We start from the raw sequence: 24,978 nt of genomic DNA, 5'->3' as shown, positions 1-24,978 counted from the left end.
GCACGTTCCTCACTTGTTAATTGTAGCATCAAGAGAACACTTTCAGGTGTGAATGAGCCATCTCAAGACGAAAGTTTCATATCACCTGATATTAAAACTTCTCATTGGACTGCAGTTAGCTATGAGTCAAGTCACAAATCAACTAGTGAACATGAATATGTGAATCAGCCCCAGGCCAGAATAGAGTGGGGAGCAGGTGGGCATGGGCATGCGATTTTGAGGTTGCTTACTCCAAGTCTCCCAGTACGTAGAGGCAAAGATGGACCCTTTGGTAAAGATTACTGAAATGGGGCATACATTTCCATCTGGCCTGGGCCTCTTACCAGCTTTCCATGGCCGTGATCAGCACTTTGAAGAAAAGGAGTGATGCTGTGTCCCATGTGGGAAGCTTCAGAAGCATCTGCTGCATGACACGCCATTGTGAGACTGTACTATTGGTCTAATTCTGTGCAGCTCTTTACATTTTCTTGGAAAGAGTACTGAGGTACTTTTAAAGACTAATTAATGCATCGCAGCATGAATTTTTTGCAGGCAAGTTCATTCTTCCTGTGGAGTGCATTGGAGGCCCATGTACCCATATTTATGCTTACCAGATGTCCCTGTTTCCTGGGGACGGATTTACAAATCTGTCCCTGGACAAAGTCCGTCCCTGGAATGTCCCCGGATTTCATTTAATGTCCCTGGATTTATATCTTAAGTGTTGTAGATTTATTAGTAGGGAATGAATATTGTGTGATTGGTTCAACGGCACAAAACACATCATCTGGGGACTTCCGGTGAAGCAAAATGGCGGGCGCAACAGCAGCGGGCAGCTCCTGAAGCCAGCCAGAGCCAACTGCGCTACCAAGCTGGCTCCGGACTGCTGAGACTGCCGCTGCCGCCGCCACTGCCAAGGGGGAATTGGGGACGCCCGGTGCATCAACTGGGGGAACTGCTGACACCCTCCCCTTGTGACCCAAATCAAGCCGGGAGTGAGAGCACCCAGCTACCTGGCTGACTGCCCAGCGGCGCTCCGGGGCCAGGAAAACTCCAGAGCCGATGCAGGGAGAAGGAGAGGAGAAGGAAGAGAGAGAAAGAGGAAGGAGAAAAAAGAGGGGAGCCCCGACCTTGCTGCGTCGCTGCTGCTGCTGCCACTGAGGAGGAGAGGTAGGAGAGCACCGGGAGGGCAAGGACACGTGGCCGAGCCCAGGTCCAACCCGAGCCTACTCCATGGCGGCTAGCGCTCCAAGAGAGTCGGCCAGGGCCCAGATGAAGGCCGCTTGACAGAGGAGACCACAAAAGAGAAGATACTACTTCTTAATTTTTTTCCAAAAAAAAAAAAAGTGTCCCCAAATTCTTGGGGAAAAAATCTGGTAACATTACGCCATATTGGAATAGGCTCTCCCTTTGAAAGCTCAAACAGTAATACATTAGATAGCCTTTAAGGTTTTGCTTGATGCTCTGTCTTTATTTGTTACAACAGGCTGGCATAGTTGTTCTTCCAAAATTAGTTCTTAGGTTTCATGAACGAAAGGTTCATGCTCACTTAGAAAACGATAAATAACACACCAGAGCAAAAAAATTCCAGTTGTGTCCCAGGGAAACTTGGGGTTCCCCCAAAGCCTTTCATGGTCTCCTCAGTCAGAAGCTCTGTAATGATGGGCAAACTTGCCCACAAGCTCAGCTTACCCATCTGCTATCTTGCATGCCTCCTAAGTAAGATTGTGTTGAGAATTAGCTACGATATCTGGTCTGGATCTAGACCCATCAAATAAGTGATTCAGTTAAACACACTGTAAACTTCATACAAGGAAATCCCGTTGGTGAAAAACGGGACTCCACAATGCCATCTCGTGTCACAATTTTATAACACATACAGTATAAAGTGCCTCAGGTTCAAATGTCATCTCTGTTGTTGTTGTTTAGTCATGTCCGACTCTTCGTGACCCCCTGGACCAGAGCACACCAGGCACTCCTGTCTTCCACTGCCTCCCGCAGTTTGGTCAAACTCATACTGCTAGCTTTGAGAACATTATCCAACCATCTCGTCCTCTGTTGTCCCCTTCTCCTTGTGCCCTCCATCTTTCCCAGCATCAGGGTCTTTTCCAGGGAGTCTTCTCTTCTCATGAGGTGGCCAAAGTCTTGAAGCCTCAGCTTCACAATCTGTCCTTCCAGTGAGCACTCAGGGTTGATTTCCTTCAGAATGGAGAGGTTTGATCTTCTTGCAGTCCATGGGACTCTCAAGAGTCTCCTCCAGCACCAGAATTCAAAAGCATCTATTCTTCGGCAATCAGCCTTCTTTATGGTCCAGCTCTCACTTCCATACATCACTACTGGGAAAACCATAGCTTTAGCTATACAGACCTTTGTCACCTCTATTGTGAAGGGGTAACTAGAAGGCCTTAGGCAACCTAGTCTCTCTCTGTCTCTCAACCTCAGCACCCACCCCATCTGTCATACAGGGAAAATAACATTCACCTGCCTTATAGGATTTTTGTCTTTTCACCATTACAGGATAATATCTGTGAAACACTCTAAAGTGCTACACAAATGCCAACTATTATTATCTTCCCATACAACTATTGAGGAGGGTTCTGGGTGTGTTCTAGGGCACACTCAGTCATTCATGCAGGATATGTGCTGCCTAGAACACTCCCCAGAACTTTGCGGAATATAAAGGGAGGAAAATATTTTATAGAAAAGGCCGAAAACCAATACATCAGGGGGTGAAATAGAAACCATGGGTATTGAACAAATAAATCACCCAGCTTTCATTCAGGACCAAACTGCATTATCGTTTGGCTAGGGACAGATAAATGACAAAAGGGTTAGTAATGAGAGCATTATTCTCTGTTATAAGACTTATATGAGCAATATTACTGAAAGTAAATGATTCAACTGTGATTGCCAGTGATTAAAAGTGTCAGGTTTTTATTAAAGTGACACTCAGTGGAAATGAAATAGAGTATTTATATTATCTGCTCTGCAAATTAGTTTTTGATTTTGTCACGGTTCCCTTGTCAAATGAGAGAATGAGTTGAGTAATTGCTTAAGACACAATGATAGAGATGTGTCAGATTTAACAGTTGCCATGCACTTCTTTGTTCTCAGCTATGTATGTGGGGGCCCAAGGGCTCAATAAATGTCCTGCCTTTGCACCCAAACTGGGAATTGCAATAATTAAAGCAGATGTTTGTCAACCATCTGTAAGATCCCAAAATATGGACAATTGGCTCCCTAAAAACATGCAAGTTCATTGGTTGTTTTCTCCACACCTGATGCCTGGCAGCTGAAAGTTTAATCTGACTCTGTCGATGCTGAAAATATCGCTGCCTGCCTCCCCAATCTCCAAGTGGTGCGGAGATGCCAGGAGTTCCAGGGCTCAGCCAAGGGTCCATGTTTCCTTTTGGGAATGAGGCACAGTGGAGACTGCAGTGTCTTTATGATACATTGTTTATTTGCACATTAAATAGTCTATAAAAATGGTACACAGATAGATAAATTAACTAAACACAGAAAGAGGAAAGCTGTACACAAAAGGAGAGGATAAATGGGGAGGAAGTACATATGGAACATTCCAAAACCTTCAAACTACATTTTAGAGACTTAGGTTCATGACATCTGAACTGAGCCATATTATTTGGGACGACTCCCTTTTAAATTAATATTATATATGTGGTATTATATCTGTAATGAGCAAGTCATACATGCTACTTATCATTTAATGCTACAGACATCAAGGAAACAATGTGCATTTGTAGATCAGACCATAGAAATACCAAAGGAGAAGATGACTGTCTTTCACATTTTATTTTTATGGGAATTCTGCTTTAGATATAAGCAAACTTTATTTTGGAAATAAAACTTAGTGTCACACTTGATTACTAAGTGAACTTGTTAGTGTTATAAAAGCACAGGAGGTGACAGTATAAAGGAGAAATGTTCAAGCATAATATGTGAGTAGTAAATGAAGTGCACACTAGTGGAATTGCACTGGAATTGCTTTGACCTTCCTCCCTCTTCATCCAGACTTCTCTCACAAAGCGTTAGCAGAATTCTGTCATTTTGACAGAATATAGGAAAGCAGTACTGCAGGCAGATCCTTCAGAGAGGCAATCCTTGGAAGAAGCAAAAACAAGCAGGAAAGCCATGCTGATGCAAGCTTGAAACTGGAAGATTTATAATCTCCAGCTATTTTATGATAAACACAGACATGGTCAGCTTCACTGACAATTAGGGAAACTGTCCCACTACTTAAGTTATCCAGCAGGATATAACTATTTACCAAGCATCTCTTCATGGCCATTCAGGGAAACCTGGACTGTTTCAGTACAGGAGACAACATTGTGGACAACACTGAGCTTGATAAACCAGTGGATCCAACTCATTAAAGGGCAGCTTCCTATGTCCCTACGTCTGAGTCGTGAGACAAAAGGAACTGCCAAGTTAGGTAGGCAATGTGGCGCTCTCCAGATGTTGTGGACTATAACTCCCATCATCCCTGACCATTGGCTATGCTGGTGAGCAGCTGCAGTTCACAACGTCTGAACAGCATCATGCTGGCTATGCCAGTGCTAGTCTATATTGCAGCTGGTGAAAATCAGAAGTATTTCTGATTTTATGTTAACGACATGTAGAAATCCAGCAAAGAGCTCCACTGATTCCACAGAATGAACTGAATGGGGGGGGGGGGAGAATAGTACTCAAAATTCATTAAGATGGCAATCTTAAACTTATCTACAAGAGAGTAAGCTCAACTGAACACAGAACTGAGCAAAAATATATATGGGATTGTGCCGATAGCCACGATAGCAGCAAATGGGATTATGTGAAGTGCATAAAACTTCGTGTTATACTCTGGGTCATTAAATAGAGAGCATTAGATACATGGTGATGGTATGTAAGATCCACTTTGTCCTTCTAAACAGTCTATCTACTATTCCTGCTCTCTTCCAAGTTCCTATCATTTGTGTTTATATGATGGAGCCTTTGTATAGCTTTCAGCAAGAGAATTGCTGTTCAGTACAGTTTATGATGACATAAATATGGGGGCTAGTTAATTAAAATTAATGGCCAGCGCTTCAAAATTACAGTTGCACGACATGGTATTTTTTCATCTTGAAGAGCCTTGGCGTATCTTTACACAACTCCATTAAAAAGCAATCTCCTCCTTACAGCACACAGTATAGGATGAGAATAATAACTTGCAGAGATTTGAGGCTTTGATGACATAATAAGGAAAAAGAAAAAGTCCTACAATCACATCTTTTAATATGATTGAGCATGGAACCCTTCTGGACCAGCTCTTCAGGATGGGTAGCAGGGGCACTGCTTTGCAGTGGCTTCATTACTACCAGCAGGTTGTATCCAGAGAACAGTCCTGGGAAATTGTGTTTCAGTCACATGGTCCTTGCATTATGGTGTGTTGCAGCGCATGAACTTGTCTTGAATGCTGTTTAAAATCTATATCGAGCACTTCCGGTTTAGCTTGACATGGCGAAGGCTGTTGATTACATTCACATGGGATATTTTGAGGATGAGATGGGGGTAATCAACCCCCCCAGGGCTGGTAGGAATGAAGGGCCAGGGGGTGCTGGGTAGAAAACACTGTGCATCTCTTTGGCAACTCTCCAAAGTCGCAGCCATGAGCCAACAAACTCCTGTTTTTTAATATGGTAATTCGGACTTAATTAACAGACATGTTCTGAGTAAGGGGAGATAAACTACTCTGCGAACTGATTCAGCCATTGAGGAGCTAAAGGATTCGAGTGGAAGAGAGACTATGGAACTGGCATGTCAGAACGGAAGGGGGGAGCCTCCTTTGTGTCTTTTTTATATACTGCGTGTTTGCCACTTTACTTGGCAAATCCACCTGGGAAGTCTGAATACCGATTGATTATATACGCAAGCGAGACTGTACTATACTGTAATATTGACATAATTTTGATCTAATTATTAACTGTGTGGGAAAGATTTACAAATTTGCAATTAATTCTGATGGACTGTTAAGATCGGAAGATGGGAATTGAGGCTTCCAGCCAAAGTTCAGGCTTATCTGTTCTGGTATGAGATGAAACGAAGAGGTTTGGACATCTGCTGGAAAATCTGGCAGAAAGCCAGATTTCCTCCATTTTGGGACATGTTGTATTGGATAACTACTGGCAGGAAGAAGTGAAAGTGAAAGACACACAAGAAAATAAACACCCACACAGAAATATACTGTTTTGATATAACTCGCTTGCTGGACGAACTCAGAGGCTCAGAGGCTGTGAAAATGAACGAAGCATTAACATCAGATTGATTTATGGGAACCACCTGGACTAATTAAGAAAGCAGTCCAAATGAGAGATGATGGCAATCCTCCAACCTCAGAGCATGGGAAGTCAAACAAAGTTTTATGATTTGGCTTAATATTTGGACTGTTTGATTATTTTATAATTTGAAATGTCTTTAATGTGGCCTTTACTGGATTGTTAAACTGGAAAATTTAATAAATATTATTTTTAAAAAATTAAAATTAAATCTCTATTGAGCTGTTGGGAGCTGTCATGATGAGATTTGGAGCAAAGTGTCATGCTGATGACACACAGCTCTGTTTCTCCATAACATCTGGGTCAGGAGAAGCTGTGCAAGTTCTGGAATATTGCCTGGGCACAGCGGTAGACTGGATGAGGGCCAATAAACTGTGCTTGAACCTTGGGAAGATGGAGGCACTGGTGGTAGTTGTTTCCCATGTCTGGAAGACTGGCCAGTTGCTTGTTCTGGATGGGGTTGTACTCCCTCTGAAGGAACGGGTGGAAAGTTTGGGGGTGCTCCTAGATCCATCTTTGTCACTACAGGCTCAAATAGCCTCAGTGACTAGGAGTGCCTTCGAACAGCTATGTCTGGTACACCAACAATGCCCATTCTTGGACAGGGGCAGCCTGGCCATGGTGATTCAGGCTGTGGTAACCTCAAGTCTACTACTGCAATTTGTGGGGCTCCCATTGCACATGGTCCAGAAGCTTCAGCTGGTGCAAAATGCTGCAGTTAGACTGTAGGTTGGGAGAAGCTAATGCCAGCACATAACACAGTGCTTAAATGCTTGAACTGGTGCTCATGTGCTGCACGCCAGGTTCAAGGCTCTTATATTAATTTACAAGGCCCTTAACAACTTGGGTCCAATATATCTTAAGGACTACTTCCCTGCTCAATTATTGAGGTTTTCAGAGAAATCACTGTTAGTGGCCAGACACACAGCTGGTATCCAAGTGTGTTCAAACCTTTGCTAAGAGGAGACAGGTCCCCTCCCTGTTGAACTTCTGGCACTTGATGAAGACTTCATTTAAAAATCCCAGCACATGTTTTTCTTATTTAATGTCTTAGTTTAACTGATGTTGTGCTATATCTCTTTGGTAGTCTTCCTGTATCCCTATTATACTCTGCTCAGAAATGGCATTATTAAGTGGTATGAAAATTCTTAAAATAAATAAATAGATGTGAATAGCAAGTTCAGCCATCTGTGTGAACCTCTCTATATCTGAGAGCTCCCTGGTATACCATGGTGGCTAAGAGAAGCAGCCTTCATCAGATATTACCTCAAACTCATGAAAGGAATGGGAAGTGAGGGTGCTTGAAGAGGGCCGGACAAAGCTCTCCATGAGGAAGTCCTTGGTTCAACTCCTGCTGCTGCCACAAACTCACTGCGCGACCTTGGGCACTCTTCTCGCTCAGCCTTAGCTTTCCTCCCCACCTGCAATCAAGGGATAAGGCCTAACTCACTGGCGGAGGAAGAGGGGGCGGGGGAGCACCCAGCCCCCGGCAGCACAATCCCAGTGGGGTTCCGTTGCGGCTGCCGCCCCACCCCCAGAATGCGCACCCCACCCCTGCAGGCAGCATGTCACACCCCCAGAACATGCGCCAGCCCCACCCCCGCCTGCTCTCCGCCCCTGGTGCCAGAGCATGAAGCTCCGCCACTGGCCTAACTGACAGGGCTGCTGTGTAGGTTACAAACTATTCATGCAAAGTGCCTTGAATTTTTAAAGCATTATATCAATACTAAGTGTATGTGTAGGGCTTTGCACATTTTGTCCAGTTCCACACCCAAACCTTAGTTGCACCAAATCCATGTTGCTGAGCTTTTATGCCACCCACTTCTTATTCCTGCCAACCGACTGCTTACAATGAGGGGATTGACATTGTGCTGTTTTTATTGTTAGTATATGCATATAGTTTTAATTCTATCAGTGTTTCATTGGTTTTAATGATTTTCCCCCTACATTTTCAGCTGTTTTTATTTTTATCTGTAAGCCACCTTGAATCCCTGTCAGGGGAAAAGGTGGAGTGTAAATAAATAAATAGGATTTTAAAGGGCTTCTTGAATGTCAGAACTGAATGAACAGAGAGTTCCACAATTGCAGGACCACCACCAAGGAGGTCCTCTTTCATGTGCTCACCAACCTAACCAATTTCACTGGCAGGCACACAAGTAGGACCTCAGATGCAGATCTTAGATTGCAAACTGGAACATACACAGGTGCAGTAGCAGATGCAGCTGGCACAAAAGTAGCATCTGACCCCGGCTGGCATCCTGGCTGCTGCATTTTGCACTATTGGTATTTCCAAACCATCTTCAGAGGCAGCCCCACATGAAGTGCATTGCAATAGTCAAGTATGGAGATGGCCAGAGCATGAGTGACCAAAGCCATTCCTGCAGCTGATGTACCAGACTAAGAGGGTAGAATTTACTGCGACCAGGGCTCCCTTTGGTGCCTCTCCAGCACTGGAGCCTCCCCTTTGCAGCAAATGGGTCACTGCCATACCATCCACCACCTGCCTCTGTCTAGAGGGTGACATTGCTTGTAAGCTTCCTACTCATTCGTTTTAGTGTTGCTCTTCCAGCAGGAAGGGAACAAAATTAGAATAAATATTGATGAATCAAAAAAGTCTTCACAATTCTTTGAAAATCCTTCAAAGGGGGAGAAGGGAAGAAATCAGGCCTCCCATGGTAGGGAATGCCATACTCCAGGTGCCACAAATGAGAAGGCCCTGCATCATGTCCTAGCCAGCTGGACTCTGATGGTGGTGGGAAATAGAGCAAACCAACATGGATTTGAAAGTATTTTATGGAAAGAACATTAACATTTTGGTTCACCTCATACTTTGAACTAGTTTTGTAAAGCTTTTGAGTGATGGTGTTGATTTTGTCTCAACTACTGAAATGTTGAATTATTTATGTACAAATTTGAGATATTTCAGTGGCTTTTCTTCTTTGTCTTATTGGCTATACTGAGCAACAGTAGTCTTACTCAAAAAGAAACAGAAAAAGAAACCTTCAGAAGCGGGATTTTAATAGCAAGAATGAACTGATCATGTAATGGAAAATTCATGCAGCCCTTCTCTCTCCTCTGTTACTGTATTTACTTCATCTTAACATAATTTGGTCTGTTTACATAAAAGCTTGATATCTTAACTTGCTTTGCTTTCTGGTTTGTATGCATAATGAAGACATTATTCACAAGACAAAGCAAAGAACCCCAGGAGTCCTACCAAGAATGATTGTCTCAGCAATGGAACAATTATTACCACAGGAGGGTGAAGCTTAAAAATGCACTGCAGCCATCTGATATAGTGAAGTCTCAAGTAAGGTACAATTTAGCAAAATCCCCAGGTTTCCCACTTACTGAGATCCTCCTTTGAACCCATTGGTTGGGGGAGCAGCCTAAGACGCATCTGGAGTCTTCCCCTCTTGTTTTCTGGGGTTGGCCGATTGGCTGTTTTGGTTGCCATTCAGCCACGCTGCATGGCAGGAGGAGAGGCAGATCCCTGGAACCATCAGGCTGAAGCAACTGGCTTTGGGGTGGACCTGAGAGGGAACCTTTCTCCTCTAGTCTGCTAGTGGAGCTTGCCCATTGCCATCACCCCGATTCATGTCCTTGTTGCAGCAGTGACCTGCATTTGCAACCAGTCTTTGCTATGCAGAGTTTTGCGTTCTTCATAGTAATGATAGTAGATGTACTTTAATTGTGTGTTTTTTCTTCACTTCTGCCGCAGTCCTGTCATTGCAGGTGCTGGAGGCACTGAGCCAAATCAATTGCAGGGGTAAATGTGGGTTGAACTGCCAGCTCCCCAAGGGAATCTTGGGGTTGCCCTGGGCAACCATAGCAGGTGTCCAGGCCAATGGCTCTGCTCTTCAGAAAGGTGCTAATTACGAGAAACTACTATTAGGCCGGCAACCACCCTACCTGGCTGGCACCACACCTGTGCAACAAAAAGGCAAGTGTCTGGTTCTTCCCTACCCTGGAGAAAAGTTCACAGATGTAAATACATGAACAAGAGTGCTTCATATCATATTCACCACCTCACTAAATCCATCAAAGGAGCATCACTTTCCCTGGGCTATAATTAAAAAGAAACCACAACAGCAGCACCAAGCAAACGCAGCAGTAGATGTTGGCATATGTTCAAGTCAGTTGATCAGGAAAGCCACAAACAGTAAAGAGGATGTTAAAGATGTGTGAAAACTGCTTTAAGCCTCTCAGAGATAGAGGCTACTTAGAGTTCTTTTACTTTTCTACTCAAAAACTATTTTGTCTAAAGTAGAAGGGAAAAACACATTTTGTAGTTCATAACTTCACTGGGAATATAAAGGTTTGGATCCAAAGGCAGGTGCCCCTCTTGCAGCAGAGGAGGGGGTGAAGGGATCCTCCAAAGCAGCTCTTCGGGGGAGGGCTGCACACAGAGAAGTGGAAAAGGACAAATGACCCACAGCACAGCTGAAAGTAGCTTTTAGATCCAAGCCACTGCACCCTCAGAAACATTTAACTCCCCCCACCAGCACAGCACCGCATTCTAAATAAATTTTCCACTTCAAATATAATGACATTTTCCTTGGTTTTCAAATTCACACATATTTCCTAATATAATCAAGGTTTTTCCACTCCTAGGAGAATGGACAGAAATGATAGTGAGAACAAGCTAGTCAGAATCTCTATTCAGCTGTTACATCTTCCCTTTACATTACTGGCCAAATGAAAGTATTGTGTTTCTATGGTAGCAATCTTGGAACTCCCTGACCAGAGAGGGGAGTGAGAAGTCTGTTGAAAAGAGCCACGTGATCTGCCCTGCCTGAATAATCATGTATGCACCTGGATGGCAGGACAGGGCCACACTGCAGTGCTCCCTGTCCCACGAGGGCGAGTGGCGTGTGAGAAGGGAACGAGAACAAAACTTGTACGAGTCTCAGACTGCAAATCTATGCACTTTTCCAGAGAAAGCCCCACTGAACACAGTAGAAATTACTTCTGAGTAAGCACATGAATGATTGCATTGTCAATTATCATTCAACTGACTGATTAAATTTGCACAGAAATGCATAAGAATAAAACCATCCTTTCGAACAAGGCAAAAAGCACATATTGTTCCAGCTCCCACTTTTAGACTCGGGGCTTGAGCTATTGTCACAGTTATTAGGTTTAAATGGTTTATTCCAAAAATCAATGTAGTGTTCCAGCATACAGCAGGCTACAGGTTACAAGATTATAAGCCACAGCAGACCCTACGATACAAGGCTAGGCATCAGCTGTGACCTTGACCCAGCAACTGACATGCTCCCTGGACTCTCCTTTTGAAAAGAGGCACCATCATTTGCACAGTTGGTGTCCCAAACCTTGGGATCAGTGCTTTTTTTCTGGCGGTACTCAACAGTCCGCAGTACCTACACCATTTTTCCTAGAAAAAAATCACTGGCTTTGGGCATTTATTTGTATGACACAGAACACATCACAGAACTGTGGATCTGGGGCATGTTTACACTGCTACCACTGTCCTTGAAAATGATGTATAAGCAAAAGATCATAATTGTTTCATTTGGGCTTGCCTGGTTGTTACAAACTTAGATAATATGGTTCTCAACTTGCCACCAGTAATGGTGTTCACATATCCAAGAGTCATAGTCAACACTTAAGAGGACCTACTTAATAGGACCTAATTTTCACTCATTTTCAAGAGTATGAAAACAAGCATGAACTGAAAAGTTATTATTTGCAACAGCTTAATGAAGCAAGGGAGACTTGAAAAGAATCTCCTGAGCTGCATCTGTCATGTTTATCGCTTTGCAGACTGATTTGTGCATCAATGATACAGTAAAAGCAACAATTAACAACATTACAAAGGGACGCGGGTGGCGCTGTGGGTAAAACCTCAGCGCCTAGGACTTGCCAATCGCATGGTCGGCGGTTCGAATCCCCGCGGTGGGGTGAGCTCCCGTCGCTCGGTCCCAGCTCCTGCCCACCTAGCAGTTCGAAAGCACCCCCAAGTGCAAGTAGATAAATAGGTACCGCTTTATAGCGGGAAGGTAAACGGCGTTTCCGTGCGCTGTGCTGGTGCTGGCTCGCCAGAGCAGCTTCGTCACGCTGGCCACATGACCCAGAAGTGTCTTCGGACAGTGCTGGCTCCCGGCCTCTTAAGCGAGATGAGCACGCAACCCCAGAGTCGGTCACGACTGGGGTACCTTTACCTTTACCTTTTAACAACATTACAACAGTAATAATAATTAGCAAACATATATCTTTGCTCTGTTTCTGAGTAATATAACTGTAATCAAAATCTGTTTTAAAATATACCACCATGATGTTCATACATCCTAACTGAGAAAGCATATACTCTGCAGGGGCCTGTAATTCCTTTAATTTTCTTTGGTTATTATGTCAATCATTTTTTAAAGTTCTAGCTTATTATGATGTGCTGCTGGCCTGTGAATTGTTTTAGACAACTGTTTTAAATGAGAGGGTTTTATTGAGCTGTGCTATTGCAGTTTATGATTGTTAATGTAAGTGAGCATGGCCTTGAAATGTTTAAAATAAATACATTCTACGTAAGATAAAATAGGGATTACATTTTTAATTATGAGAAGATAATAGATACAACGGAATGCAAGGAGAGAGAGAGAGAGAGAGAGAGAGAGAGAGAGAGAGAGAGAGAAATGTATAGACTCTACTTTTCAATGTCTATCTGGTGAGCATCTTGCTTAAGCTCCCTTACAATATGTAAGCTTAGTACAAAATAAAAAATAAAAACCACTGCCAAAACATGTTTGTGTCAGTTTGAAATTGAAGAAGGCCTTGAAGATTTTCAAGAGGATGCAACAGTTTGTCTAACTCAGAGGTCGGCAACCTTAATCGGAGGCTGGGCCGGTTGACTCTCCGTCCATCGGAGGATGGGCCAGGGTGTGTGCACACACACACTCTCCCGGGTCAGAGGAGCACCCGTGCGCATGCGCACACACTATTTCCAGCGCTCCTCTGGTGCTTTCCCCTCCTCAGCCAAAAAGTTCTGGTACTCACCATGAAATTGTTATAGTGAATGCCACACTTTTAACATTTGGTGGGGAAAGAGGCCAGCCCTGCATGCCCTTGAGTTCACCCAGGGGGGAAACACTGCTAGGAATTGATGGTGGTCAGAAACAGAGGAACAAGTGTCATGGTCTAAAGGGGGCACCCTTTCCTGAATGGGGCATCGGGGTTGCCATGGGACACGCATGAAAAAGCACTGTTCTGTCATAAACTTGCCTGTCTCTGGGGCACTTGCCATCAGTGTTGGGACAACTGCAGACACCTCATCAACCAGACTCCTAAAAATCGCATGTGAGAGCCAGAAATGTAAATATTATCCCAGCTTTCCACAAGACTAGTTTAAAAAACGGTGCTATTAGATCCTAGGCAGAGCCGTAGCTACGGGGGGGGGGGATAGCCAGGGCTTTTGCCCCAGGTAAAACCCCCAGAGGGGTGCCATTGAGGCTCCCAGCCTGTGTGTGTGTGTGCATGCGAACGTGTTGGGGGGCAAACTGGGTCTTGGACCCGGGTGAAATAAAGCCTAGTTTTGCCCCATCCTAGGAACCAGAAGAAATATTATTTCAACCCTTCCTCCCATGGTCCCAGTTGTGCACTACAATGATGAACTGGTAGCATAAGAAGCTAATGTTAGGATGCTTGCTTCAACAAACAAAAACCTATGAGTCATATGATCAACACTCACTAACACATGTCAGTGCAGAATATGGTTCAGTTTCAGTATTGGGGCAAAATTAAATTATAAAATTATGTCATGGTAGTTGAACTAACAAAATTACCAGAGTTATCCAAAATAATTTGCATTAATTTCTAGTTGCCTCATAGACATGACTAAGGAACAATGGACAAAGCTTTTAGCTATTAGTAAATTCTATAAAAGTAGCTACTATAAAACATACATGCTCAAAGCCTTTTAAAAGGTGCAGCAGAAACAAGATTAGAATATATAATTATTTCAGTTTGGCATTCTCCTATCAGAAGCTATAAGCAGTCAGAAATCAGTACTGGTATTGGCTACGATGACAGAATATATGACAAATAGAGGTTTTTTGGTAGTGGAACTTGTTTTGTGAATTTTTACATCAGTGGCCTTAGGCATGTGCAGCTCTGCATAAGATTAGGCTGAAAGTTCACTAGAACTTACTCCTAAGTAAGTGTATGCAACAAGGCTGCAATCTTCTGCATATTTACTTGGGACTAAACCTCTGAATTAAATAGCACTTACTTTTCTAAGCAAAAATAGACATAGAACTGAAAGACTTGTAGCCCTCCAGATGTTGTTTGACTCCAGCCAGCATGGCCAATGGTCAGGGATTATTGTAGCTGTATTTTAGCAACAGGTTCCCCATCTCTGATGTAAAAGATCCAGCTTCAAGTGGTTGTGTGGGGAGAAACATCAGGGAACCTTTGCTGCTTCTGGCACACACATACTCTCATTCAGGCCCAAGCTACACACTGTGCACAAATGCATGTCTTGGTAACCTAAGGGCCCTTTTAGAACAGCAAAAGCCAATGAAATTTCAGCCTCACTCACTCATTCATGGCTCATTTTCCTCACAATGTCTACAGCAGCTCCCGTGACCAGTGCTTTTCAGCCAGTGGTACTTCAAAGTATGTCAGGTTTTACAAGTACCACCAGTTGAAAAGCATTCAATCAAACCATTCTCCTAGGCCTTACACATGTTATTTTTCACTTAAAAGCCTATCTATCTCCTCTATATGAGCCAGGAGAATTGGAAGCAGAACGTAAGTGTTCAGGTCTCCAAGGCAGGGGTGGAGGAAGGGGGGCGGTGGGGGCGGTCCGCCCCGGGTGTCACCACTGTGGTGATGCCAGGCGGCACTCACTACGGGGCCTGCAATGTCTCTCCTGGGAGACACGGTGGCTTGGGTGGCTCTGCGCTGCCCAAACTGTCTGCCCACTGCCTCCCCCCAGCTGTAGGGCGGCTGAGTGGGAGGAGGCAGGCAGACTCCAGAGGCTCTGCGTATGGGAGGCTCGCCCCATCCCTATGGCGTGCCACCCGAGATGCCCGAGTGGCTTCCTCCACCGCTGCTCCAAGGAATTCAATTTTTTCCATGTAGCTTATATGACTGCATAAAAATGAAGTCACCATTCCAGCTGACTGTAAATCAATCCAGCTTTACACTGCTTATGACTCAGGACTACATGAAAAAAATAACACAGACTTGACCCATTCCATAAGCATTTTGGAAAATTAATAAAGATGGGAAAGGTAGACAATGGCTCGCTTCTCATGCCATGGTATGCTATCATTAATGATTTACCATGCACCTACCTGTCTGGGCAGTTTGGCTGCTCTCTGCTAGCATGCAAAGGAAATTAGCCAAAATCCTAGGTTAGTATTACATCCAACCAAGGGATCATGGTTTGCTTTGTTCAAACAAACTGTTACTAACAAGCCAAGAACAAACCTTGACTTATCATCATGGTTTGTCTGGCGTGAAACAAACCACAACCTCTGGTTTGGACCATAATGCTAAGCCAGGCTTTTAGAGCTATGCATATTTATCCAGAAGCACATCCGGGCTGAATATGCATGGGATTGCTATCTTACAGTGCAATCCCAACCATGTCTACTCAGAAGTAAATCCCACAGAATTAAATGGGGCTTACTTCTAGGTAAGCCCCTTCATGGATCACTGCCTTGCCGTGGCGAAGGGGCTTGAATAACTCAGAGAAGCTATGAACTATGCTGTGCAGGGCTGGGCTGGATGAATTCCAAGCCGGAATTAAGATTGCCGGAAGAAATATCAACAACCTCAGATATGCAGATGACACAACCTTGATGGCAGAAAGTGAGGAGGAATTAAAGAACCTTTTAAAGAGGGTGAAAGAGGAGAGCGCAAAATATGGTTTGAAGCTCAACATCAAAAAAAGAAGATCATGGCCACTGGTCCCATCACCTCCTGGCAAATAGAAGGGGAAGAAATGGAGGCAGTGAGAGATTTTACTTTCTTGGGCTCCATGATCACTGCAGATGGTGACAGCAGCCACGAAATTAAAAGATGCCTGCTTCTTGGGAGAAAAGCAATGACAAACCTAGGCAGCATCTTAAAAAGCAGAGACATGAGCTTGCCAACAAAGGTCCGTATAGCTATGGTTTTCCCAGTGGTGATGTATGGAAGTGAGAGCTGGACCATAAGGAAGGCTGATCGCCGAAGAATTGAATCTTTTGAATTATGGTGCTGGAGGAGACTCTTGAGAGTCCCATCGGCTGCAAGAAGATCAAACCTATCCATTCTGAAGGAAATCAACCCTGCGTGCTCACTGGAAGGACAGATCCTGAAGCTGAGGCTCCAATACTTTGGCCATCTCATGAGAAGACTTGACTCCCTGGAAAAGACCCTGATGTTGGGAAAGATGGAGGGCACAAGGAGAAGGGGACGACAGAGGACGAGATGGTTGGACAGTGTTCTCGAAGCTACTAATATGAGTTTGACCAAACTGCGGGAGGCAGTGGAAGACAGGAGTGCCTGGCGTGCTCTGGTCCATGGGATCACGAAGAGTCGGACACGACTAAATGACTAAACAACAACAACTTCTAGGTAAGAGTTTAGGATTGCAGCCTTAATTGTAATGTGGTGTCCTGTGTATGTGTCACAATTCCAAGGAGCACAGCCAAGGTACAGGGTTTGTTAGGTGCAGAATCTAACCTGAGAGTCACAGTTCTCATTTTAAAAACCAGGCTCTAACCCTCATAGTAGTGAGCATATATTTGAAAGCATGTAGGAAAAGTGTGGTGAAATCTCATAAGCCAGATGGATGGATGAATAAGTCTTCCAATGGCAGGGAAGGATTCCAGTTCCCTGAAGACCTCCTTATTCCTTCCTGTGGCAAACCAAGTCAGAGTGCAACAGGCAAAATAGGAGGAATTGCAGAATCCATTATTCCTTGTAAAATAAATTAAGTTTAAATTGCGTAAGTTATACAAGTCACAGAATCCAGTTTTCCTTGATACAGCAGTTAGATTGTGTTGAGCAGAATTTGGTTTTGGGTTTTTTTACGAGCGCACACAACCCAGGGCATAATGAAATGGCTTAAAATAGAAATTGGCGAAAATGTTGGCAACCCTGTTGTATTCTTAACCAAACTTTTCCTGGTCCTAACTTTCATGCATAAAATTAAGTCCAGGTGTTTTATAATAAAGAAAACCACAAAACCTCCAAGTTGACAACTATATAGTTAAATATAGCTTTGTGGTCATAGATCATAAATTACAACACTAACCAATTAAAAGTCAATGGCACAAGTGATCTAGTAGTAAACGTAATTATTTTCTTTGGCACAAGCTACAGGAAACCATTTGAATCAATGCATCACCTTCAGGGCAAGATGACGCCACTATGCAGTATTTACTGATAGGCATTCTAGTCAGTGGCAGCGCTGGAATTGTCCCCAAAGTCAAATACCTTTTACACCATCTCAAGCATCCAAACTCGTGCAGAGTGCATTTCTAAATAGGCATAGAGGTAAAATTTTATAATTGCTATACTGCTTCTTAAATGAGTCTCTTATGATGACTCTGTGCTCTCCCACACAGTTTAGCTAATATTAATTATTACATGACAAGAAAAGGCTTGTTTCTATTATACAAAGTCTTGATAGTACAAGTTATTAGCAAACACCCAGGGACAAAAAATAGTGCTAATATCCATAGAGCAGCACACACATAAAGTGAAATATATGTTTTGCTACCTATTATGAATGCCTAATCAATACCAACCTGCATAAACCACCTCCATGCTAAATGTCCGATTGCTGCACTCACGTTCAGAAAATCAGGATAGTAACATTTTCAACAAACTTCCCCCATGAAATACAGCGAAACAGAAATGTCATGACAATGCTAGCGTGAGGTTTTTATTGTACGGGCAGGGTGCAGCAAGTGTAGTACAAGTTAATACTGCCATAATAATTATCACCTAAGCTATCCTAAAGAGGCATAGCATTAAAAATGCAGCTGCACTTACAGCAGAGCCAGATGTGTATACAAACCTAAAATCAACAACTACATAGCAGTCCGTCTATTGACCTTTCCTACAATACACAGCCATCTGCACCTAGAACATCTTATTTAAAAAACAACTGCTAAACTGAAAACTATTTTCCTATCACACCTTGTTCCTTTAAACTATTTGAGTATGTTGATTCAGACAAAAAAATTTTTTTAAAAAAAATCTGTTTTGCTAATCTGTGTATCCAAGCACTATAAATAAAGAGGGGGGAGGGCATACTCTAGCAACAACAGTTAAGCTACACCAATGAACTGGGAAAACCCCACAGCCAATCCACTCTGATTATTCTGCTCTTCTTTCTATGAATAGACTCTGCAGTCAGCTTTAGAAGAAAGCATAAAAGTCAAACCATATTTACGCTGTCCTTTTAAATTCCATTGCTATTAATATGTACAGCTGACTCTCCTGATTCCTATATGACAGCATGCATTTTGCCCCCAAAAGAAAAGGGCAGTTATCATTGCCACTGTTTCAAAGTAGCTTGTGATCTACGCAATGCAAAAAGCACGGCGTATTTGAACAGCGCCTTTTCAAGGATTCATAAGACCTTAAAAATCTCAATAGCAGACGACACATGCGCGCACACTTTCACCAGCACACCTGCCTTCTCATATACTGGCATTTGCAAATGTGAACATTAAAATACTGCACTGCTTTGCTTCATACCCTCTGGCTGAACTATGTTCCCCAGGGAGAGCTGCCCAGCCCAAGTTCCCTCTCGCACGGCTATAATGCAGCAGCCTCCAAGGATGCGCGGACATGCAAACACGGGATCTGCCCAAGTGTCAAATTATGTCCACGGCGCCCTCTGAAAACTGAAACACGCGCATGCCAGCACGGCCCCCAAATGCCGCAGCACATGTGCCCTGTCCGCATGCCCATCCCATGCCCAGCAGCGCCCCGTCTCCTCGCTCTCTCGCGCTCAGCCCGGACTTCTGCGCTGAGCCCCGGCACCTGGTGCCCGGGGCTCCTGGACGGGGACGGGGGGTCCCAGGCAAACCTGGCATTCCCGCTCCACATAGACGGGGAGCGAGGAGGGACTCTGCCCCGAGGGAGGAGAAGGGAGCGCTCTCCTGGTCCCAAGGCAGCGAGCTGCGCATCTGTCCGACTCCCGCTCCCCCTTGCGCCGCTGCCGGGCCGGAGCCCCCTCGCCCGCCCCGCCGGTGCCCAGCCCGGACGCTGCCTGGCGCGGCCACTTACGTGCCCAGGGTCTCCTTGAACTCGAAGATCTTGCTGATGTCGTCGGCTTGCTTCTTCCACGAGGAGCCGTCCTCGCCGTTCTCGCGGGCCATGGCTGGGCGCAGCGCGCGGCCAGGAGGAGCAGCAGCCCGGGCGGCTTTTGCTTTCTCTTCGGCGGCTCCTCCGCTCGGCTCGCCGCCGCCGCCGCTGCCTCGCGCGCCCACTTCCTGCTGCTGCTGCTGCTGCTGCTGCCGCCGCGGCTTCTCCTCCTCCGCGCCGCCTTTCCGCTCTCCCTCCCGGCCCCTTTTCGGCAGCCTCCCCTCCCGCCGCCCCACCAGAAAGCGGGCAGAGCAGCGCGCTCAGGGGCCGGCCGAGCCGCGACAGGCCAGCTCCCGCCTCCCCAGGTCCGCCTTCGCCTCGGCCTCTATATTACCGGGCCCCCCCCCTCGCTTGGCGGCTCTTTCGCAGCCCAGAAGGAACTTTGCAGCCCGAGGGACGCGGCGCAGCGGCGTTTGGGCGACACATTGGGCTGCGCTTGGTTGTTATGGAAATGGCCGGGCGGGGAAGCGAGGCAGCCAGCCAAGCCGCCGCCCCCCGCGCCGCCCCCCCCCGCGCGCCTCCTCCAGGCTTCCCTTCCCGCCGCCGCCTTCGGAAGGACTCGAGACAAATTCGCATTGCAGCAAAAGGATTCTATATGTGTGTGTGTGTGTGTGTGTGTAGACACGGCGGCCCGCCGGTGACCCGCGCGCCCCTTTCTCGGCTCCCCTTTCTCCCCGCGTCCGACGCGGAGCGGCCCGCGCAGCCCTGCATGGCCAGCCCCAGCCGGAGCCGCGGGGCGCCCGGCGCCGGAAAGGGGCCTCGCCGAGCGGCCTCGAAAGCTGGGCGCCGGCGCCGCTCAGCGACCCCCGGCTCCGGCCTCTCTCCGCGGGGCAGATTCGGAGCCGAGCCGGGGCTTCGCCGAGGAGCGTCAGCCGTGCCAACAGGGACGCCGCCTTTTCGCTTTCAGCTGCAGCCTTCTTCTCCGTCCGGAACGAGAGAGATAGCAAGGAGGTGTTCCATTGCCATTGCAGAATCGAGGCAGTTAGAAAACTTGAAAGAGCTCGCCATTTCCTGAAATGCAGTATTGACCCGGTACAGATGAATGCGGGTGGTCTGCCACTAAGGACCCACTGAAGGAAGAAGCCTGTTCATCGCAGAATGGAGGGACCTCGAGGGTCATCTAGCCCAACCCCTGCCCACAGCCATCCCTGGGTGGCCTCCAACCACCAGCCTGCTTAACAGCCAGACCCGTTGTGCCGCATTAACTTAAATGAGCCTACTCTGAATAGAACTCCCTGCGCTTGTCTTTTTTCTTCAGCACAATTCTCACCCTGACTTCCAAGTATCATTATCCCCATCCTAGCTAAGAATTTATTATTCGGATTAATAATTTCTATAGGCTATTAATGTTGTTGTTTTCATTTAGGATGCTATAATACCCTAAGAACAAATTATTCATTTTGTCCAGCGCCTATATGGCTGTGTTCACATTCCTGGTTAATGTACACTGTAATGTTAATGTACACTGTTGAGTTTTTGTGTTCACATGACCGTTATCCAAAATACATACACACCTTGTTATAAGATATTACTGTTGGATGAGTTGCTTCTCACACCAGCTTCACATCTGTATCCCTAAGCTGTTTGTCTCTAACAAAGGTGTGACTTCCGGGGTGGTGCCATCGGCAATGGCGGACTCCCTCTGAACTGGAGGGACCAGCTCCGCATGAAACGGGTCCTTTCCGCTGCGGCGAAGCGGGGACCCTTCTGGAAATCACAGGCGGATGAAGCCTGTGACCGTGGGACTTGGCGGGCACCCTCAGCGCCCCCCCAACCCGCAAAGGAACCCACAAACGGGCTCCGAAGCGAAGAGGGGGAAGTGGCGCAGTGCTGTGAGTCAATCGCTTTTTCTGCGGAGCGTAGCCGCATAGCCGTTGCCGGAGAGCGCTGCCTTTTTCCTGGGACAATTAGGCATCTAAAATAACTAACCATGAGTACTGGAACATTGAATATTTGGACTTTAAATAAGAACTGGCAAAATAGAAAGGAATTTGGACTTAAAAATTCATCTTAATTTGGTACTGAAACGGAAAGGCTTAAACAGGAAGTCAGCCTTCCGTTTCCCTGTAGCCAGAACAAAGCAAAGACAAAGCAAACTAGAGCCTTAAAAATCACTTTCAAAGGATTGACTTTCACCATTTAAAATCGCTGAACCCCCCTTCGGTAGCAGGAGAAGAAGGGGGATCTCTTTTTTGAGCTGTTTAAACCTGCAGAAGTGAATCTAAAGCAAAGTAATTTTCCACCGTCCTGATCCTGGAGCGGGGTGTCAGAATTGACGTCTGAAGCTCATTGACCAGAAACAAATGATTTTGACAGATAGTTAAAAGAAGAGAAACATAGTGATTCCATTGCCTCCTTTTGCATTTTAAAAGAACAAATATGGACAAAATTGCTATTGTTTTTTAAGAGAAAGAACAACCAGAAGCTTTTCCCCCTAGAGGGGAACTGTGAAATTGTAACTAATCCCTGGGAACTTGCAGCTGTTACTGATTACAACTGTGGGAAAGGGTTAGTGACCTTGCAGGACAATGTCTGCAGAAGCACTGTTGGGTGCTTTCTGCAAAATAAATGCCCTACTGGACCAGTTAAGCCAGAAGACGGATTTGATGACTAATGCTGCCAGAACCTTTGAACAGGTAGTGGGAAACTATATGGAGCCCACCCAGGAACTAAAACAGGAGCGTGCCATGACAGAACAGTTGAGAGAAGAGGATTTTGCTGAATCTTGGGTGCCAGAGACGGAAGGAGTTGCGGCCCAGCAGGAATATAAATTTTTGGATTTGACAAATGAACTTGGAAAAGACCAGATTTGGAAAGATAAAATTTGGTTTGGTTTGGAAATGGGGGGTTGGATAGACCCCCCTATACAGGGAGATTTGGACTTTTTGAGTCTGGAAAGGGGCCGTCAGATGTTTGGAGCTGTGGGGGCTCTTAACTTTGAAGGGAATCTGGAACATGTTCTTAAATACTACATCGAGTCTAGTCTGGACTATGGAAAAGGGACTTTTTTGTTGAAAAGGGTCAAAAACATCACCAAGCTGGAGTTCCCATGAATAAAAGGAAAATATGAAGAAGAGCAGCGGAAGGAACATGGAAGAGACTTGAGGGCCTCGGACATAAGATTGCCAGGTTAATGTGCTAGATTAATAGGATAAAAAGGACTGACAAAACCCGGGACCAGGAGGAAGGGACGCTGGACGAAGATTGGATTGTTTACTTTTTTATTTTTATCATTAGGATTGTTTTATAATATTGATGAATGTTAGGAAAATGTTGAAATGAAATTATTTGGCTCTTATAAAAATGTCTAAAGAAGGGATTTGCTGAGGTAATAATTTGAACTGGAATGCAGAGAAGGAAGGCGTGAGGAGGTCCGGGAAATAAGTAAATGAAAAATATGTGATGACTGAATTGTTTTTATTAACTTTTTTTTTTCTTCTTCTGTATTTTTCTTTCTTTTTTCTATTTTGTAACTTCTTGAAAATCTTAATAAATATTTTATTTTTAAAAAATAACAAAGGTATGAAAACACATCATTGTGGTCAACACCTCCCTGGTGTGTACACCAACATACACAAAAGGGGTGGAAACGTGTAGGACCCATGAAAAGATGGGGGGTGATGGGAATGTGCCCTCTGCCTTTCTGGCAGGTAAGTCATATGGGGAGCTGAGATGCCTGCAAGAAAGCAGTCCTTTTTCATGAGTAGTAAGCCCTATAGAGTTCAGCAGGACTTTCTCCCAGGTAAATATAGGATTGAAGCCTAAATCCCAGCAGAGACCTCGCACGTTTGGCTGCCGGCTTCCACACATGACCCCCCAAGTCTAACGTGGCTCCCCCCTGACCCTCCAGGGGCTGCTCCGGCCTCTTTCACCAGCATCCCAAGCCCCTCCCTGGCCAACATTTCGGAACCTGCTACTTTGCTAAAAATGGAGGAGTTTCAAGCAAGGTTGGTCAACCAGTGCTTAGCTCTCAATCAGAAATATGTGGAGTGCCTTTGAGCTGGGAGAAAGAATCTTCCCCTCCGTCTGTACATCTGGGATTCGGAATAAAGCAGCATTTACCTTGGCTCAGTCATGGGACGTGCACGTTTCACCCCAGAGTCTGATCTGTCATACTGGGTTTTCAATGGCAATTCTTTTTTATACTCAAATGTCACACTGACAGCACCTGTTTGCTTTATCTCCCAGGAATCACAGCAAACTCCACATTTTAAAATTAAGAACGGCTTCCAGGGTTTAGAGCAAATTTACCAACAAGGTTTGCAGGCGGGCAGTTAGTTAATTTAAGCCCATCGAAGGGGGCGGGGGGGGCTGCGGTCCCGGGGCCTTTTGGGAGAGGCGCGACCAGCCGCGACGGGGCGCCCCCGCCGGAGGGAGCCGAGGGCCGAGCCTGGCCGCCCTTCCCCTCCGCGGGGCAGTGAGATCAGTCCGATGGAGCCTCGGCGGCGAGGGCAGGGGCGGGCTTCCCCTCCCCATGTTATTTTGGGGAGGGCGTCCTCACTTATGCAGAACCTACTACTTTGTTACAAAGGATCCAACCATCTTTCCTCCTTGCAGCAGTTCTCTTGTGAAGCTCCAGAATGCTGCTTCGGCTTGGCGCGAGGCGGACTCCCCGCCGCCGGGCGCGCAAGTGTCCACGATGCCCGTGGCAATGCAGAGACCAGGAGCAAGTATCCTGCAACAAGCAATTGCCTGTTTTGCTCTTTTGTTTTCATTTATTTACCAGTTGAGACTTGGTGCTCCTTAATTGTATGGGTGTCCTTTAAAAAGAAATGTGGCAAAAGCACCAAGGCTAATCCCTGCCCTGGCAGCAAAGTCCTGTCATTTTGTGGCACCACTGCTTTTAAAGGGATGTGTTTAATTATTTGAAAACTCTTGACTGTGACCCTGGAGAGCTATTGCCAGTCAGAATAGACAATACTAGAGGAACAAATAGTCTGACCAGGTATCAAGGAGCCTCCTGGGTCACTGAGCAAGATGTCCTCAAATGATGAACCTGCATGTGTTAATCAGCCCTAAGCCTAGCAAGGCTGCACTGACCGCATCAAGGCTGGGGAGAATTGTGAAATAATGTTCCATTTCTTTCTCAGGGTCCATGCCATGAAAATCCAGATAGACTGAAATATTTTGGCTGCTGTGCCATCTATTGTTTTATATTGTCATGGGGAGGTTGTGGGGGGGGGTTTAGTGTTATTATCTCCTTAGGGGCGGGGAGTAGGAAATAAATATTTTTAAATAAAGCCCTTTGAGTTTAAGGCCCCCAACTCAATCCTGGCATCTCCAGTTGAAGAATCTCAGAAAGCTGGATTTGATAAGATGTCTGAATCCTTGCTATGGGGCTTGCATTCAACGCTTAATT

The 24,978-nt window shown here is 45.5% G+C and overlaps 1 protein-coding gene across 1 annotated transcript in view; it reads right to left on the bottom strand.

Annotated features, from left to right (window-relative positions):
- Positions 1-19,637, bottom strand: part of CAMK1D (calcium/calmodulin dependent protein kinase ID) — a 217,349-nt gene extending 197,712 nt beyond the window's left edge. Inside the window, exon 1 of the mRNA XM_053405692.1 lies at positions 19,542-19,637. Coding sequence (XP_053261667.1) covers positions 19,542-19,633 — 92 coding nt within the window. The 5' untranslated portion in view covers positions 19,634-19,637. The remainder of the gene's footprint in view (positions 1-19,541) is intronic.
- Between the last annotated feature and the right edge of the window lie 5,341 nt (positions 19,638-24,978).

The sequence above is a fragment of the Podarcis raffonei genome, chromosome 10 (genome assembly GCF_027172205.1).
Source record: "Podarcis raffonei isolate rPodRaf1 chromosome 10, rPodRaf1.pri, whole genome shotgun sequence".
NCBI classification, from domain to species: domain Eukaryota; kingdom Metazoa; phylum Chordata; class Lepidosauria; order Squamata; family Lacertidae; genus Podarcis; species Podarcis raffonei.
This window is presented reverse-complemented; position numbering and strand designations above follow the sequence as displayed.